At 51.5% G+C, this 15,344-nt stretch overlaps 5 protein-coding genes and 1 non-coding gene across 6 annotated transcripts; 3 read left to right on the forward strand and 3 right to left on the reverse strand.

The window, feature by feature from the left end:
• Positions 1–2,565: 2,565 nt before the first annotated feature.
• C7974DRAFT_374808 (oxidase cueO precursor) lies at positions 2,566–4,494 on the forward strand (the record flags this gene model as incomplete). Its single annotated transcript, XM_046140168.1, has 2 exons — positions 2,566–2,992; positions 3,041–4,494. 2 exons carry the CDS (start codon positions 2,566–2,568, stop codon positions 4,492–4,494), a joined length of 1,881 nt encoding a protein of 626 aa, XP_045999455.1.
• A 1,498-nt stretch (positions 4,495–5,992) lies between these two features.
• On the reverse strand, positions 5,993–6,806 carry C7974DRAFT_451532 (uncharacterized protein; the record flags this gene model as incomplete). The annotated part of the gene is made up of 2 exons (XM_046145788.1): positions 5,993–6,601; positions 6,655–6,806. 2 exons carry the CDS (start codon positions 6,804–6,806, stop codon positions 6,046–6,048), a joined length of 708 nt encoding a protein of 235 aa, XP_045999456.1. The 3' UTR covers positions 5,993–6,045.
• A 1,475-nt stretch (positions 6,807–8,281) lies between these two features.
• C7974DRAFT_156884 (uncharacterized protein) lies at positions 8,282–9,243 on the reverse strand. The gene is made up of 2 exons (XM_046135889.1): positions 9,070–9,243; positions 8,282–9,016 (listed from the first exon to the last, which is right to left on the reverse strand). The coding sequence occupies exons 1-2, from the start codon at positions 9,106–9,108 to the stop codon at positions 8,426–8,428; spliced, it is 630 nt and encodes a 209-aa protein (XP_045999457.1). The 5' UTR covers positions 9,109–9,243; the 3' UTR covers positions 8,282–8,425.
• A 69-nt stretch (positions 9,244–9,312) lies between these two features.
• C7974DRAFT_451534 (uncharacterized protein) lies at positions 9,313–12,324 on the forward strand (the record flags this gene model as incomplete). The annotated part of the gene is made up of 6 exons (XM_046145789.1): positions 9,313–9,822; positions 10,497–10,559; positions 10,657–10,658; positions 10,930–11,044; positions 11,319–11,885; positions 11,938–12,324. The coding sequence occupies 6 exons, from the start codon at positions 9,313–9,315 to the stop codon at positions 12,211–12,213; spliced, it is 1,533 nt and encodes a 510-aa protein (XP_045999458.1). The 3' UTR covers positions 12,214–12,324.
• On the forward strand, positions 9,973–10,086 carry C7974DRAFT_t52. Its single transcript has one exon. It is a non-coding gene; the product is annotated as a tRNA-Leu (tRNA).
• Positions 12,279–15,324, reverse strand: C7974DRAFT_470983 (putative dipeptidyl-aminopeptidase B). Its single transcript, XM_046146482.1, has 2 exons — positions 12,804–15,324; positions 12,279–12,744 (listed from the first exon to the last, which is right to left on the reverse strand). Exons 1-2 carry the CDS (start codon positions 15,163–15,165, stop codon positions 12,374–12,376), a joined length of 2,733 nt encoding a protein of 910 aa, XP_045999459.1. The 5' UTR covers positions 15,166–15,324; the 3' UTR covers positions 12,279–12,373.
• Between the last annotated feature and the right edge of the window lie 20 nt (positions 15,325–15,344).

A 15,344-nucleotide genomic window follows, 5' to 3' on the forward strand; every position in this document is an offset into this window, starting at 1 on the left:
ATTGCTATTGACTGCACAACGCTGTACATATGTGATTACTAACTATAGCATCACGATTTATGCGAAGGCGACAATGTATGAGTCAAGACAAATCGAACAAAGACTGCCAAGAATGTCCTTTGTTTGATGGAGCACGTTCTAGACTGCATTGAACAATTGCAGCTGAAGCTGTAGGGCTTTGAATGGAAGGCAGTCAGCGGATAAGGACCCTCAACACAACATATTACGGCCGCCGTCACAAGCAAGTCGCCAGAGGATGCATCCATGATCCCATATCGAAGGCTATCCAGCCTGTCGGTAGTCGGTACTTAGGAGGCACGGGAACTATTCCTGGTTCGCGGTTCAGCTATGGTCAGTGGCGTACTTCGGCAGCGGCAATACAATACGGAATCTACAGGTCAGACGGGAGATGCTCGGCAGGCAAAGACCAGACGGTATTATGCTGAAGTCATCAGATGCTGGCCCGACCGCATTACCCAGTCATCAGATAGATCGCACTATCGGAAATCTGGGACCTAGCAAGCGTTGGAGGCTGCCAACGTGGGCACGACCAGATCTCCACGATGCACTAAGTGAACATGTGGTTTGCGAGACGGTCGAGAATACGGTGTAAGGGTCATTGCATATCTAGCCCCCAAGGATCGTGATGGCGGTGGATACGGCGATACTAGGAAGGTTTGATAGCCAAGCTGCAGTTGCTCGTATCCGCAGGGCTTACTTCCTGTGTGCCAAGCATCATCAACCGGAGAACAGCCTTGGCGACTGCAAGCCATGTATTGGAAAAAGGCGAGGCAGTAGTCCTAAGCGAGTGATTAGAGAGAGAGATAGCAATGCTCAAAACGAACGTCGGGTATTGACGTAGCTGTAGAAGTGGGTAGGCAATGAAAGTGAATGATGAAGATGAGCACACAAAACTTCGATACCATTGTCTCATCGGCACATATGAAGCCTCCCGTGTGAAGCGAAATTGCACGTATGCATGCCATTTTGGATTTGCACAGATTCTGAGGTCTAGCGCTCGGACTGTTTCCAGATCGACAGCCGCAGCCCGCCTTGCTCTCGATCTAGGCGGCATTGCCGACGCGAGCTGAGGTCAGGGATCAGCAGCCTTCTGTGAAGCTTCCGAAGCGGCTGCCTAGGTAGTTTTGCGTGGACAAGTCGCTCAGGTGCCAAGCCAGACAGCAAGGCCAAGCAAGCTTGAAGGGCCTCTTCTAAGCAATAGGCCTGGCGAGGCGGGGGAAGGCATGGATGTCAAACGTCAGGAGCATGTCAGATGCTGCCAGCCCTTGCGATCGAAATTCCCCAAATTGGTGATTCCTTCATCTCACAGCAGTACCTGGAGGCCGTGGTGAAAGTCGTTAGCATTGTCTTTGAAACAAAACGTGATGAGTTGAGGTAGCGTAAAGCGGCGGTCTGAGGCTGAAAAGCAGTGTCGACCAACGCCTTGCAAATCCGGCCGCTCTGATCGCCGAATGTTGTTACCACGTGATTCAAGCGGGCTTTTGGCTTAGCGTCCGAAGTCTCGACCTCCATCCACTTCCCCACGGAAAGAATCTTATGGACAAACCCCATCTCTGGGCATGAGCTTAGCCCCGCGCATTAGCTGACAGCTACATCGAATTCTCGTTCCACGCACGGGCTATTTTGAGCCTTCCAGAGGCCCGACCGGTCCTCGCCTGCCATGAGACCATCGTTCTGTGGACAACTTCGGCTGGTGTAGGCAGGGGTCTACCCTGATCTTAGCGCTAGAATCGATGTATGTGCCGTGCGCTATACCTACCCAAGCGATGTTCAGCCGTGGCTTACTGGCAGAATTGAGAACTAGAAGCCTTGCCATGTCTGTTCGGTACATTTCGTCGCCGGCCCTTACCATCTCAAGTCTTCTTCAGACTTACAGCTCTCCAACTGGTCCAAATTAGGTATCGTTGCTCGCTTGTCCCATACTTCGCGAGAAGACTATCAGACAAAGAGGATAGTCATCTCAGAGCTTCAAGCTCTTGGCAGCAGCAGACCTTTGAAGAGTTTGGCATGAAATCATCGATCGGCGACTTGAAGCCTGTACAGTCGTCGAGCCCGCTCAGACAAGCATGACTAGCCCCATTGTCACTACTGGCATTGTGGCATAACAACCAAGCTTTGTGCACGGTCTTTGTGTGGTCTGGTGCTCACGTCTCAAGCATCTCCAAGGCATCGTCGGGTATGGCATTGACATCTGGACCTACACGAGGTGCGGCTGTGGGCGTACACTCGCCTGGACGGGTGGCCTAGCGGTGTGGCTGCCATGCGTATCGACGCACCGAGACTTTCACGATAGGCGCTGACATGAGGCTTTCACGAATATGGAGCCATGGCAGATTTGGATAGTCGAGCCCACTGGATGGCTCGAGAACGTCCAACAACATGGAGTCCAACGGCCTGCGCCGTGTATCCTTGATGTTCGATGGATATATAAGTCCTCGACAACTCGCTCTTCTCATTTTTTCATCAGCTCAAACCTTTTCATACCTGCTTCTCAGCATCGAGAACAGCCTCATTCCGGCTCATCGTTCTCATCTTCTACACAATATGCGCCAATCACTCTTCTTGGGCGTCACTGCCTTCTTCACATCAGGGGTTTTCGCTGGCGACAAAGACTGGCTCAGTCCAGAGTACAAGCAAATCTTCCAAAATCCCCTACCATTCCCCCCTGAAAAGTCTCCTCGTTATAGCTACACCAACAAGACCACTGGCAACACAATCGACTACTATGAGATCGACGTCAAGCCCTTCGAGCATCAGGTCTACCCTGGCTTGAAGCCTGCCCGATTGGTCGGCTACGATGGCGTGTCTCCTGGTCCCACAATCCGCACACAGAAGGGACGAGAGACAGTCGTACGATTTATGAACAACGGTGATAAGGATCTCTCGGTTCATCTTCACGGTTCTTACAGCCGAGCGCCTTTTGATGGCTGGGCCGAGGACGTGACTAAACCAAAACAGTACAAAGACTATTGTGAGTAGCTGTCTACTTCGTGAACACTTCACCACTAATCTTGGCTAGACTACCCCAATCACCAGAGCGCTCGCACTCTGTGGTATCACGACCATGCTGTCCACCACACTGCCGAAAACGCTTATTTCGGCCAAGCTGGCTTCTACATTCTGGAGGACCCTGCCGAAGCTAAGCTGGGTCTACCCTCTGGCCCGAAGTACGATCTTCCTCTCGCCCTATCGGCGAAACAGTACAACCCAGATGGAACTCTCTTTGACCCCGTTAACGAAAGAGACTCACTCTTTGGTGATGTCATCCACGTTAATGGGCAGCCATGGCCATACCACAAAGTCGAGGCTCGCAAGTACCGTCTCCGCTTCCTCGATGCATCCATCAGCCGGGCCTTCAAGCTCACATTTGAAGCTGATGGTAAGGCCATTCCCTTCCACGTCATCGCTGCCGATACTGGTCTCTTGACCAAGCCTGTACAAACTAGCAATTTGGAAATATCGATGGCGGAACGCTGGGAAGTTGTATTTGACTTCGGCCCGTATGCTGGAAAGAACGTGACCCTCAAGAATGGACGCGATGTCCAGCACGACGAAGACTACGCAGCTACCGACAAGGTCATGCAATTTGTTGTTGGTACCGGTGCCCCGGATACAACTAACAACGGCCCCCTCCCTGGTACTCTTCGCACTGTTCCCTTTCCCCCAAAGAAGAACGGTGTTGATAGGACATTCAAGTTTGGCAAGTCCGGTGGCGCCTGGACCGTCAATGGTGTCACTTTCGCTGACGTTAACAACCGAATCCTGGCTAAGCCTCAACGTGGTGCTATCGAAGTTTGGGAGCTTGAGAACTCCAGTGGTGGCTGGTCCCACCCCGTACACATCCACCTTGTCGACTTCCAGATCTTGTCTCGCACTGGTGGCAAGCGTCCTGTGCTCAATTATGAGAAGGAAGCACTCAAGGACGTCGTTCTTCTTGGCGAGAACGAGAAGGTCACAGTGATTGCACGCTACGCTCCTTACGACGGTGTCTACATGTTTCACTGCCACAACCTCATCCACGAGGATCACGACATGATGGCTGCTTTCAACGTCACTAGCCTTTCTGACTGGGGCTACCCTGAGACCACCAAGTTCCTCGATCCCATGGAGGAAAAATACCGCAGCAAGGCCATAAGCGCAGAAGACAGTCAGGAGGCATTCATCATGGATAAGATGTCAAAATTCGAGGCAATGGAGGCTTACAGCAATGTTGAGAAGCTTGAGGAGGCACTTGAAGATTACCGCATCAACGGACCACCTAAGACTCTTTCCACTGTTGTTGTATCATCCACTTCATCTACAGCCACTGCAGTACCCACAACTACTGGAAAATCTGCACCGGCGGTGGCTGCTACCACCGCCCGTTCATCTTCCACAATCACCTCAGCCGCAAAGGTTGCAAGTTCTTCAAGTACGAGCACAAAAAAGTCTTCTTCGACGAAGGCGGCGACGAGCAGCACCAGAAGAAGATAGAGACAGAGACAGAGTGGAGTAGAGAAACTGTATATACTAGCACAACTTTGTACATATCACGATTATACGAATTTTTATCAATCTTCAGAATATCCTGCCTTTATATCCAGACTGTGAGAAAAAAACTCCATCAGTCCTCAATTAACATGATAGAAGGGCGTGTATCTTGAGGCATTGCTATGTATTCATTACATGCATTCACTGAGAGACATCACTTTGTTGAACAGAGCATCACATCCGATGTAATGTAAGTAAATGTACTATTAGAGCACATGTGATCGTTGGGGCAACCGAACACGTATTTGATTTGATTCAACAGTCCTCAGTATCCAATCCGTTCCCACGAGACTTAGTGTAAGAATGCAAGCAAGGGACGAAGGCTCCGGTAGACTCTGCTCACGAGCTTCACCATGGTAATGGATCAGGTACAGACCCTGTACCGAGTATTGGAAAATCCCATACTCGCACTCGTTTTTCGCTCCAGCACCCGGATCGACGGTATCGCCCCGCGCTCTCGCTACCGTACTTTCACCAGTCCCAACTCAGCTGGAAACCTGCCAAGAGTATCCCGTGTGGCAAATACAAGCGTACCGATAGTCCGAATCGAAACCTTTCTGGTCGCGCCTTTTTCCCCAAGCGTTATAGTAAGATCTGGCAACGCGCGATGAACGATGTCTATCGATCCAGAACCACGGATCGGTAGGGCTGATGGCTGAGATCCGAAGACTAACGGGTAACAGTAAGTCTAGATCGTACAGCCGAAGACTACCGGAAGAGGAAAGGTGCGATTTGTGATTTTCTATGTTCTTAGTCTCAATGAGCCTTCCCGCATGTATTAGATATCCAGGTAGAACACCTAGAACAAAGAGCGATGAGCTTGCTTTGCCAAGGCCAAGGCTGCAAGATGTTGAGCTGAGATTCATCACGGAAATGGAAACCATGGATTCCGCTTCCGTTCTTTACACGTTAACTGAATGTTCACATGGTTGTTCTTTGCACAGCCGCAACTCACGAACCTTCCAAATCACAGAATGCCTCCTTGGTATGCAGCAACATACACGAACTTACGTAAATTGATGTATTTGCCAGATTACAGAGAAACTGTGTACTATCAATAGACAAGCATGTGCTCATCTCCTCAAAGTACCAGATCCGGCACGAATCACATGCAACAAACGATAAACGCATTGTACGCTGAGCTCTATTTCTGGTGAGGGGTAGAACAGCTCCTGATCATCCTGCATCCTCGATTTCTGTCCGAATAACGCCCCTGCGCAATCAGCCCTCAATTTATCCAAAAAAGGACTTGGTGGCGTGACTCTTATGGAGTGTATGTATCGACATGTTCGTACGGAAACGCAAGGATGCCTCAGACTCGCCCGGGTTGCACAGACTGCATTGACCGGCAACAATGAACACGATTGCAGCTGCCGACTGCCATGGTCCGCGCATGCCAATGTTCGCCATCTCCCCTAGCTCCCCTCGTCCCCTCAACAACGCATCATGCAATGCTGGAAATCCGTTTCGTCAATCTTTCACCTAGATCGATCGTCAGGCAGTAATGCTTTGATCCAGTCGCTTGATCGTCATGGTAATAGCGCCAGACTCCATGAAAGGCTGATAGTAGACGCGAATGGCTGCTGCTGCATCTTCGAAACTAACACTGTTGGTAACACTGTTGGTAACACTGTTGGCTGAATGTATAACTATCTCAATATCATTCATCGCAGGAAACAGAGGCTGAATTTCGAGGGCATCCAGGTAGAATATAGGAAATTGAAGTTCGAGTCGGATCATAGTGATTCGCTTGAACTGATGCGCTGAGAAGAGCCGGAAGGCTTTCATATTACGCCAGTAGTCTCTGATTACGAAAGTGTTCAGACAGATAGGCATCATTGCAGCTTCGGAGTAGATCTGGCGGCAAGAGCGTAGAAGAGCGACGCCAACACCAGGCTCGTCCGACAGCGATACCATTGTGGCTACGTTCTTCCTTCCCTGCTTGGACACTTGTGCCCTAAAACTGCTGCGACCGAGGGTATGCTCCCAGATACGATTCCTGATCTCAGGAGGCAGGCGTAGCAGTGGCGTATCCTGATTGTTTTTCACGCTGCGTATTTCCTTAGCTGTCTCAGCCCTTTGATAGAGTTCAGCCCGACTTACATGTTCATCTCCCCGCCCTTGGGCGTGACATTCAACAGTCCATTCTTGTACTTGTGGTAGCCGCGAGCGGGTCGCTTGACAATCCTGTTGTTTGGACTTGCAAGGCTTTTCTTGGCTACCTTTGCGGGCGTAGCAGGCTTGCGTGGCGCCATATCGGAGGGACTTGTACGTGGTTGCAGTAATGCGGGCGTGTGATGGTCAAGAGATGAAGGCCGCAGGTATGGTATAGCTGCTGCCTTCGTCGCGCTAGTGCAAGATGCGGAGCAAGTGAAGGTGAAATGAGTTTCTGAGTGAAGTGATACATCACAAGGTCTAATCGAGCGGCAGCGTACGAGGCAGCGTTGGCACGTACTAACAACAATGTGGAGATAATAGAGACGGGGAGAGATGAGACGTGTACATTACTAGCAGACAATGTATCACTTGATAATATCGCGATGTCACCAATTTTCGAGCTGTATACTTACTTACAGCGTTGACTGTGATGACTGGCCCTTACTCCTTGCGATCGTACTGCCGCTCTTGATCAGAAGATCCTTAGCATATGGTGAAGTACAGCGCAAGCCCAAAGGTCCGTAGCAGTAAACATAATCTGCAGCAGCTTTTTTTTTTGAAGATCACTCAGCAGAACGACCGTGCACTCAGCGTGAGTAATGAAGTACGTATAAATGCGGAATTACACTCGCCTGAGAGCTGATAGCTGTTCAAGATGCGAAGCAAAGAGAACAGGAGAAGCTATGTCTGTGAACTCATTGATGTCAGAGATCACAAATTGAAGTGAAGTGATCTGCGTGCATTGATACGGTAGCAACCTTTTGACTAGCAAGAACATGCTTGTCTTCGGAACGGAGCAGATACTGAACGTGTTGAGCTTATCTGGTAGCACAGCGGTGTCAAGGCAGACTTGACGACAAGTGCGCAGAAGTACCACGGGGTTCATAATAACGCACACCTTCAAGCACAGGTTATGAAGGATGATATCTGCTAGCACTGTTGTATGCTTGGACATGTAGGCCTAGAAACTGTTGCAAATCTCCGAAGGTAGACTTAATAGTGAAGACTTGCTATCGCTGTCTACGCTACGATACGATGTTAGTCTCTGCTTCACTCGAAGACCAGGCGAGTGCGACCTTTACTTCTAGGTTTTGCTCGTCTGACTTCGAGGTAACGCTCAATATTCCCAGCCTGAATTCATGACAGCCTCGAAGTCCTCCTTTGAGGCTTTTACTGACGCGACTGGGTGTGCTCATCGCAAGTAGCTGGAGATATTTACCCGTGGCTGGAGTCATTCTTGGAACCATGACAAACCGTGTGACATTATGTGACCGATGCGAAGCCTTTGCGCACCGAGGCTGTGGTGAATTGATGGGCTGTAGATGATGGTGGGGCGTGGTCAATTGAAGTGAAATTAAGTCGCACGGAGGCCTAGTCACTGCCAAAACGGTAGTTGGTGCCACGCAACTGCGAACCGTATGAGATCGCATACCCTGCGCAAATGTCAGCCGTGATATAAGGAGATTGGTTGCGTAAGCAGGATGTGAGGCCAAAGTGCAATCAGAGAGAAGATTGTAAACTCATCATTGAAGGTGCCTCGGCGAATCAAGGAGTCCAATCGCAGAGCGATCTAACATCCTCGACTCAAGCCCGGCTTCTTCTCTGTCTAAGGATGACGATATCGGATTTCATCATTGCACGATGCTGATGTATCAGGGAAGGGGTACGTACGTAGCGAAGAGCGCTGTGCTGCCGGAAGCATGCATTTGCTCCAGGTTCAGTAATCCAGGTCCACGGTATCGTCTTTCTGTACGTCTGGTCCCTTGGCTTGGTGCCAGGGATCCCACTCGTCGCTTTCGTCATCTTGATCGCGGTGATTCTTTCGAGCTTGTTCGCGGTTAGGCCTTCCATCTCTCTTCTTAGCCTTGTACTTATCACGATTCCTCTTGTTCCTAGCCTTTGTTCTTGGACTACTCGTCGTCCATTGCTGCTGATGTTTCAGTTTCTCCACACGGCCAGATGCAACCTTGTCTGTTTCCGAAACCGCAGTGGCAGCGGGTTGAGAGGGAGGGGATTCGGCCATAGCTGAACTCTCAGCGGCTGAGCCCTCTGCTTCTCCTTCCTCCAAACCAACACCGTTATCGCGTTGCTGCCTTCGCTTACGGATGATACCCTGGATCTCGGAGTGCCTGAACATAGCGATTTGTTCGTCGGTGAGAGTGCGCGGCGTACCGTCTTCATAGCAGCCTAGGTCAACTTCCTTCTCCTCGTAATACTCTTCAGCAGGCTCATGATCTATACCATAGAGGAAATGCTCAGGCGTAGGCGCGTTGGGGAAGTGTTTCGCGTGAAAGTCGCGTAAATCATCCTTGTAATATTTAGCGTGTTTTCGCAACACCTAGATAACATACATGAACTTACAACGGTGACTGTAGGGAGTTGGGGTGCCATCGTGGCCATTTTGAGTGAGCTGTAGTGGAAGGTGCCCGCTGTGGGCGGCTGTTACCTTCTTGCGAGTATGGTGTGGAAGAGGAAAGGCGTGGGTCTCGAAGTCGCTAATCGCTCACGTCTTCACGTGCCCTTGGCATTCCCCCGGAAAGATGACGTCTTTGCCTCAGCCATGTAGTCACCCAACACCATCCTTGTTAATACGAAACAAGAGCAATGAGACTATTTGCGCATCCCCTCGCAAGTCTTTGCCTTTTTCTCGCGTGCGCCGCAGAGTCACGACCCTTTGATACCAACCTCAAGGCGCCCATCGAGCAGTCGCCGCTGCAAAACTACATGATGCCCCCAAGCGATGCTTCCAGCGGGATCATCATCTCAGACTTGATTGGGCGGGTGGAAGACATCGCTATCTTTAACGGTCTGACGCATCACATCGACGCAGTGTCTGGTCGTCTTGATGATGCAGCGCAGAATGCCACGGTACTCGCGCCAAACAACACTGTTATGAAGAACATGAAGACAAAGCCGTGGAAAGACCCAGAAGACTACAATCAGTTTGGCGCGCAAGCCTACGAGGGGACTGGCGGATCAGATCGTGCGCAGAGCAATCTTGAACGATTCTTGAACCATCACATTATTCCGGAGAGTCCCTGGGAGGAAGGCAAGAAAGTAAAGACGCTAGCGGGAAACGAAGTTTGGTGGGAGTCGAAGAACGGCCAAAAATCGGTAAGTGACAGCAAATTTCAAAGTCATCCCGTTCATCGGCATCCTTCTCAGAACACATGCGATCTCTCTATGGCACTGATTATATATTGTCTCCTTGTTTCCTTTCTTCCATCAAATCATGGAATCAGTCCGGTTACAACTGGATCGATGGGTGAGGTGGCCGAGTTGGTTATGGCGCCAGGTTAAGGTCTTCCTCCTTAGCATTGCTTAGCGATAAGCTTCCTGGTCACGAAAGTGGCGCGGGTTCGAGTCCCGTCCTCATCAGCTTCGTTCAACAATGCTTGAGCACTCCAGGATATCTTTTTTTGGTGGTGTGGGTGCTGTGGCGGTGAAAGTCCGGAACGGCGCTACTTAGCGACACCGCGGCCCAGCCCTGCCATCCAGACTATCTTTTGGACCCTGGTCTTCTACTGTCTTGTTTTGTCAGGTCTATTGCTCAGTTTTTTACGTATACTGCCGTCCGATCAGCTGTTTGGCAAATTACAGCATCAGTCGGGAATGATGAATGGTCTCATCAGGACTCCTTCTCATTGGACTACACACACTTAGACAGGATTATTCAGTTGGATTTCTGCGACTTACTGGCTACGATAGTAATGGGTTGGATTCTACAAAACTGCCAAGTGGCTGGTTGAACGTATTACTGCTACGACCTGTGCTGACGAACCATGCAGATCCAGCCCGGCAACATCGAAGTTACGAGCATTGCTGACAAGGCCGCGAATGGCGAGATCTGGGTGCTTGGAGGCTCACTATCATAGACCGTGGAATTCCGCAAAGGAGTTTTCGTCCTCGCGGCTTCTCGAGACACTTTTCCTTGTGTGGTAATTCTAGGCGTAAGAGGCACTTTTGACCGCTTCGGCTTAAGGACACTGTCCGCAATCTGGCCAATGCCATTCGAGACCCGAAGCCTTACACATTCAACTCCGCATGACATAACACCCCAAGTTGGTAAGCTGTGGAGGCGGCAGCTTTCCGAACGTAATCTGGGAAGCTATCCCATCTGGGCAGTGAGCTCTACACCCCCACTCTACATGTACATAAACGACAATAAGTCTGTACAGGCTCAATCGCACAATCCAGTCTTCTCACATCCGACTGACCAAGTCCCCGCGCACTCATTATGAACTTTGAATCCGGTGACCTCGCTATCTGCGAAGTGTGCGGCACGCAATTCGACGTTCCCCTCTCCTCACCACCGGAAAACTGCCGTATCTGTCTTGTAAGTGACGTCAAATCCACTACTGCACTTGAGCACAACCAAAGTGGGCATGGATGCAGCATCAGACAACAAAGTGCTTTTTACGTTAAGATGCATACGCTTGAGCAATGTTGTCCAGTCGTACTTCGCGACTTGTTGGCTGCGATGAAGATGGTTAATCCTACAAATGTGTCAAGTGGTTGGCCGGCAGTGAGAGCTATAAAATTTCAGAAACAACAGCCCCTTCCATAGAAACTCAAGATCCACTTCGCCCAGCTAAATCTAACATGGTCAGGACCCTCGCCAATACGTTCCCGCCCACGGCCAAACCTGGACATCCCTCAATGCCGCGCAGGACACTCAGAAGAATGAATTTCACACGGATGAGCAGGACCCTCGCATCCACTATATCACAACAAAGCCCCTGACCCCCTCCGAACTCCCTCCCGGCCTCAGCGATAGCACAACAACCCGCAAGCAACTCGGCATTGGCCAGCGAGCAATCCTGCTGCAAACCGCCCACGGCAGCATCCTCTGGGACGCCATCGCCTTCCTCAACCGCGAGACCGTGGATTTTGTCAACAGCAAGGGCGGCCTAAAAGCCATCGTCATCAGCCACCCGCACTTCTACACCTCGCATCTCGAGTGGGCCGCGCAGTTCGGGTGTCCTGTGTACGTAGCTGCCGACGATGCCGAGTGGCAGAACCGCGCAGATGCGAAGGGTGTGCGGGTACTGTTCCGAGGTGCGCAGGAAGTGGTGCCGGGGGTGACGGCGGTGCAGTGCGGCGGGCATTTCGACGGCAGTTCGGTGCTGCACTGGGAGAAGAAGCTTTTCATTGCGGACACGATGATGAGTGTTCCTGTATGCCTCCTGTCACTCACAGCAAGCAACGACGCCAGCTAACAACACCCAGTCTGGCTTCTATAATGCAGGCCGTGCGGAAAGAGACCCGAAGACCACGGCGTACAGCTTCATGTGGTCGTACCCGAACATGATTCCGCTGCCGCCGAGCAAGATTCACGGGATCTGGAAGGCGTTGAAGCCGTACGAGTTCGATGCGACGTTTGGCGGCTTCATGGGCCAGAACGTCGCGAGAACGGATCTCAAGAAGCAGGTTTTGGATAGTATGAAGACATTTGTTAGAGTCGGGGGGCATGAGAACGCGGAGTTGTTTGAGGAGATGTACTGAATAACGAGCCTTTCAAGGGCGCAATGAGGTGTGTTCAGAAGTGCAAGGCTTGTATGAAGGGATTTAGGTGTTTAATTTGAATACGCTGATATTACATTGCTTGCTTTCGACTACACCATCCCACAATTACCTGAACACCAAAACCGAAGATGCTGCAACATTACCTCTCCTTCTCCTTGCTATCAATCTGCGCCTTCGGCCTCACAGTCTGCAATCTCAGCCACTCGCCGTTGAAAGCGTTCGTCAACCACCACGTCAGCTTATCGTATACAATGCGATTCGCGTTGTGGAAGTAGATGCTGTGATCGCTGTCCGGGAAGACATGCACGTCGTAGTTCTCCACACTTGCAAGGTCCAGTTTATCCAGCAGAGTAAGGGTGTTCTGCATGTGGACGTTATCGTCGGCAATGCCATGCATGACCAGGAAGCGGACATTCTTGGCGAGCGAGGCAACGTCGCTGATCGAGGTGTTGTCGTAGCCTGCAATGTTGTGCTGCGGCATGTGCATATAGCGCTCAGTGTAGATGGAGTCTGTAGACTTGTCAGTTGATGTTCTTTCAGCACTCTGCGAGGGTGAGGATATGACGTACCGTAGAACCGCCAGTCTGTAACTGGCGCAACAGCCATACCGTACTTGAATGTCTCGCCTGCGTCGGTCTCGAGAGTCTTTAGTGTCTGGAAGCCGCCATACGACCACCCCCAGATCGCCATCCGGTCCTCGTCAACATACTTCTTTTTAGCCCAGATCTTGCCTGCCGCGATTTGGTCGAGCGCTTCGTAGTGCCCAATATTACCACGCGTGATACAACGGTGTTTGCGCCCGAGGAAGCCAGTACCGCGCCCATCGACAGTCACAACTATGTATCCCAACGACGAGGCGATGAAGGACTGAAAATCGACGGTAAATTTACGATCGACTTGCTGGCTGTTGGGCCCAGAGTACTGGTAGAAGAGTACGGGGTATTTCTTCTTTTCGCTAAAATGCGGAGGTCGGCGCTCGAGGACGTTGAGTTTGAAGCCGTCGACTTCGATGGTATCGTATTTGAGGATGGGGAGCTCATGGGCAGCGGCGAAGCGTTCCAGAGATTTGTTCTCTTCGAGAACCTTTTCAAACTTCTCGGAGTTCGATGGCGTGGAGATGATCTTCTGCCATGGGATGCCCGGGCCTTTGTACGTGATGAGGGCGAATGACCCACCGGAAGAGAACGACGCATCGTGGTAGCCTACTCCACTGTTCTCAATAACTTCTTGCTTCCCAGTGCCATCGAGTTTGACAGCGTATGCATGGCGCTCGGTAGAGCCGCGCTCGGTAGAGATGTAGTAGACCAGGTTGTTCTTGAGATCTATACGTGATGGGGCGTCGACAACCTCCCACTCGCCTTGCGTGAGCAGGATCGGCTTATCACTGTCCAAGGGTGTGAAGTACCCGATATGGTCGTAGCCTTCATGGATGATAGTGTCAACGTAGCCATCGTGCTCGCGGCCTTTCGACGGGTCGGCAGGGACGAAGGTGGTTTTTTGGGACACTTCCATCCAGCCTCCGTCTAGTTCTGCTACGTTCTCGGTCCGGACAGTTTTACCTGTGCGCTTCTGCACGTCCATGAGGACGAGCTTCAGGATGTCGCTCTCGCGGTTAGTCTCTCGGACGAGTACTTGCTTGGTTGAGCCTGCCCATACGATTTCGGTGATCAGACGGGTGCCGTCTGCAAAGTCGTTTTCGATCTTGATATTGAAGACCTCGCCTTTCTCCACATCGTAGAACTCGAGCGAGACAATAGGGTTGGGTGCACCGGCCTTGGGATACTTAATGTCACGGACCTCCGGGTAGCTCTCCTCGCCAGCCTTTGGTTGCTCTCCGCTGGGACGAGAGAGGAAGTACTGAACCGGATACGTAGGAACAGTCGACTCGTCTGTGCGGAGGAAGGCGATGTATTTCCCATCTTCAGACCACCACGTCGCACTGTCGCCTGAAAAGACCTCTTCCTCGTACACCCAATCTGGTATACCGTAGAACAATTCAGCGCCACCGTCTTGGGTGATTTGAACGACTGTCTTTGAGTCGAGCTTGCGCATGAACATATTGTTGTCTCGGGTGAAGACCACGGCGTCCGACTGTGGCGACCACGACGCAATCTGAATTCGTGCCTTGGGATTCTCAGGATCGACAGGCTCACCGGTCTGTGTTGCGACATCGAATATCCAGTATAGACCTGTAGAAGAATGTCTGTAATTCTTCTGACGTTCGGACTGCACCAGCACCTTCTTGAAGTCTTTACTCGGCACGACCTCGCTTGGGTAGACATAAGCATCTCCAACCCTGAAGCTGTTTTCCTTGATCAAAATGGTGTGACTTTTGCTGCCTTTCTTGCCCTGATCCCTGATGTCCTCAACGACAAGGTAGTCTTTACCGCCAACGCCCTGCTCCAGCAGCAAGCCATCCTCGTCGTTGGGACCTGGTATCCATGACACACTCTGTGTATGCGGGTACCACTGCCCGCTCATGACCTGATCAAGAGTGACCTTCTTCCCCGAGCCTTTTGTAGAGCTTGCTAGAGGATCGTGCGGCCGGGTAGAGGCGTGCTTGTAGCTCCCACTGTATAAGAACGACAAGAGCGCCAGGCCCCATCCAATAATACAGATCGTGCCCACGATCCACAGCATGCGCCGCGCCTTCTTATCCACCGGCTTGAGAGGTTCCAGACGACCGTCCTCAATGTCCAGCTGCTCGCGGGCACGCCCCGGTACGTAGCCGTCATCGTCTGTGTACTTCTCGTTCAGTCTCGAGTGCAAGGAGGCGTTCGGTTCGCCGTCATTGATGTGTTCCAGTACAAGCGACATGGTCGATATCGAAGACCCGGAAGCTTCAGAACCGTCTTCTGAGACTCGCGCGGCCGCCGCGTGCCCTCCCAGCAGCTCCGCCTCCTCCTCGATCGTGGCGCGCTCGCGCGGCATTGTAAGGGTGGTGTAGATTGTGTGTTCGCGATTATATCATATTCGCATCCGTCCAGAGATGTAAGCTGTGTGAGTTCAGAGGTAATATCGCCCACAGTCGCACAGCTGGTGGTCAGCTGGCTGCCTGCGGTGCTCAGGTTGCGGCGACACGGAGGTGCCTTGAATCGCCGAAACTACCA

The sequence above is a fragment of the Boeremia exigua genome (genome assembly GCF_020726555.1).
Source record: "Boeremia exigua strain MPI-SDFR-AT-0100 chromosome Unknown C7974scaffold_4, whole genome shotgun sequence".
NCBI lineage: Eukaryota > Fungi > Ascomycota > Dothideomycetes > Pleosporales > Didymellaceae > Boeremia > Boeremia exigua.

What these genes read in the sequence shown, in the direction of transcription:
- C7974DRAFT_156884 (XM_046135889.1), bottom strand. Translation starts at nt 9,108, where the DNA reads ATGGCCACGATGGCACCCCAACTCCCTACAGTCACCGTT. An exon ending in AACTCCCTACAGTCACCGTT is followed by an intron (nt 9,017 to 9,069) that starts GTAAGTTCATGT and finishes AAATATTACAAG; the next exon opens with GATGATTTACGCGACTTTCA.
- C7974DRAFT_470983 (XM_046146482.1), bottom strand. Translation starts at nt 15,165, where the DNA reads ATGCCGCGCGAGCGCGCCACGATCGAGGAGGAGGCGGAGCTGCTGGGA. An exon ending in TACAGACTGGCGGTTCTACG is followed by an intron (nt 12,745 to 12,803) that starts GTACGTCATATC and finishes ACAAGTCTACAG; the next exon opens with ACTCCATCTACACTGAGCGC.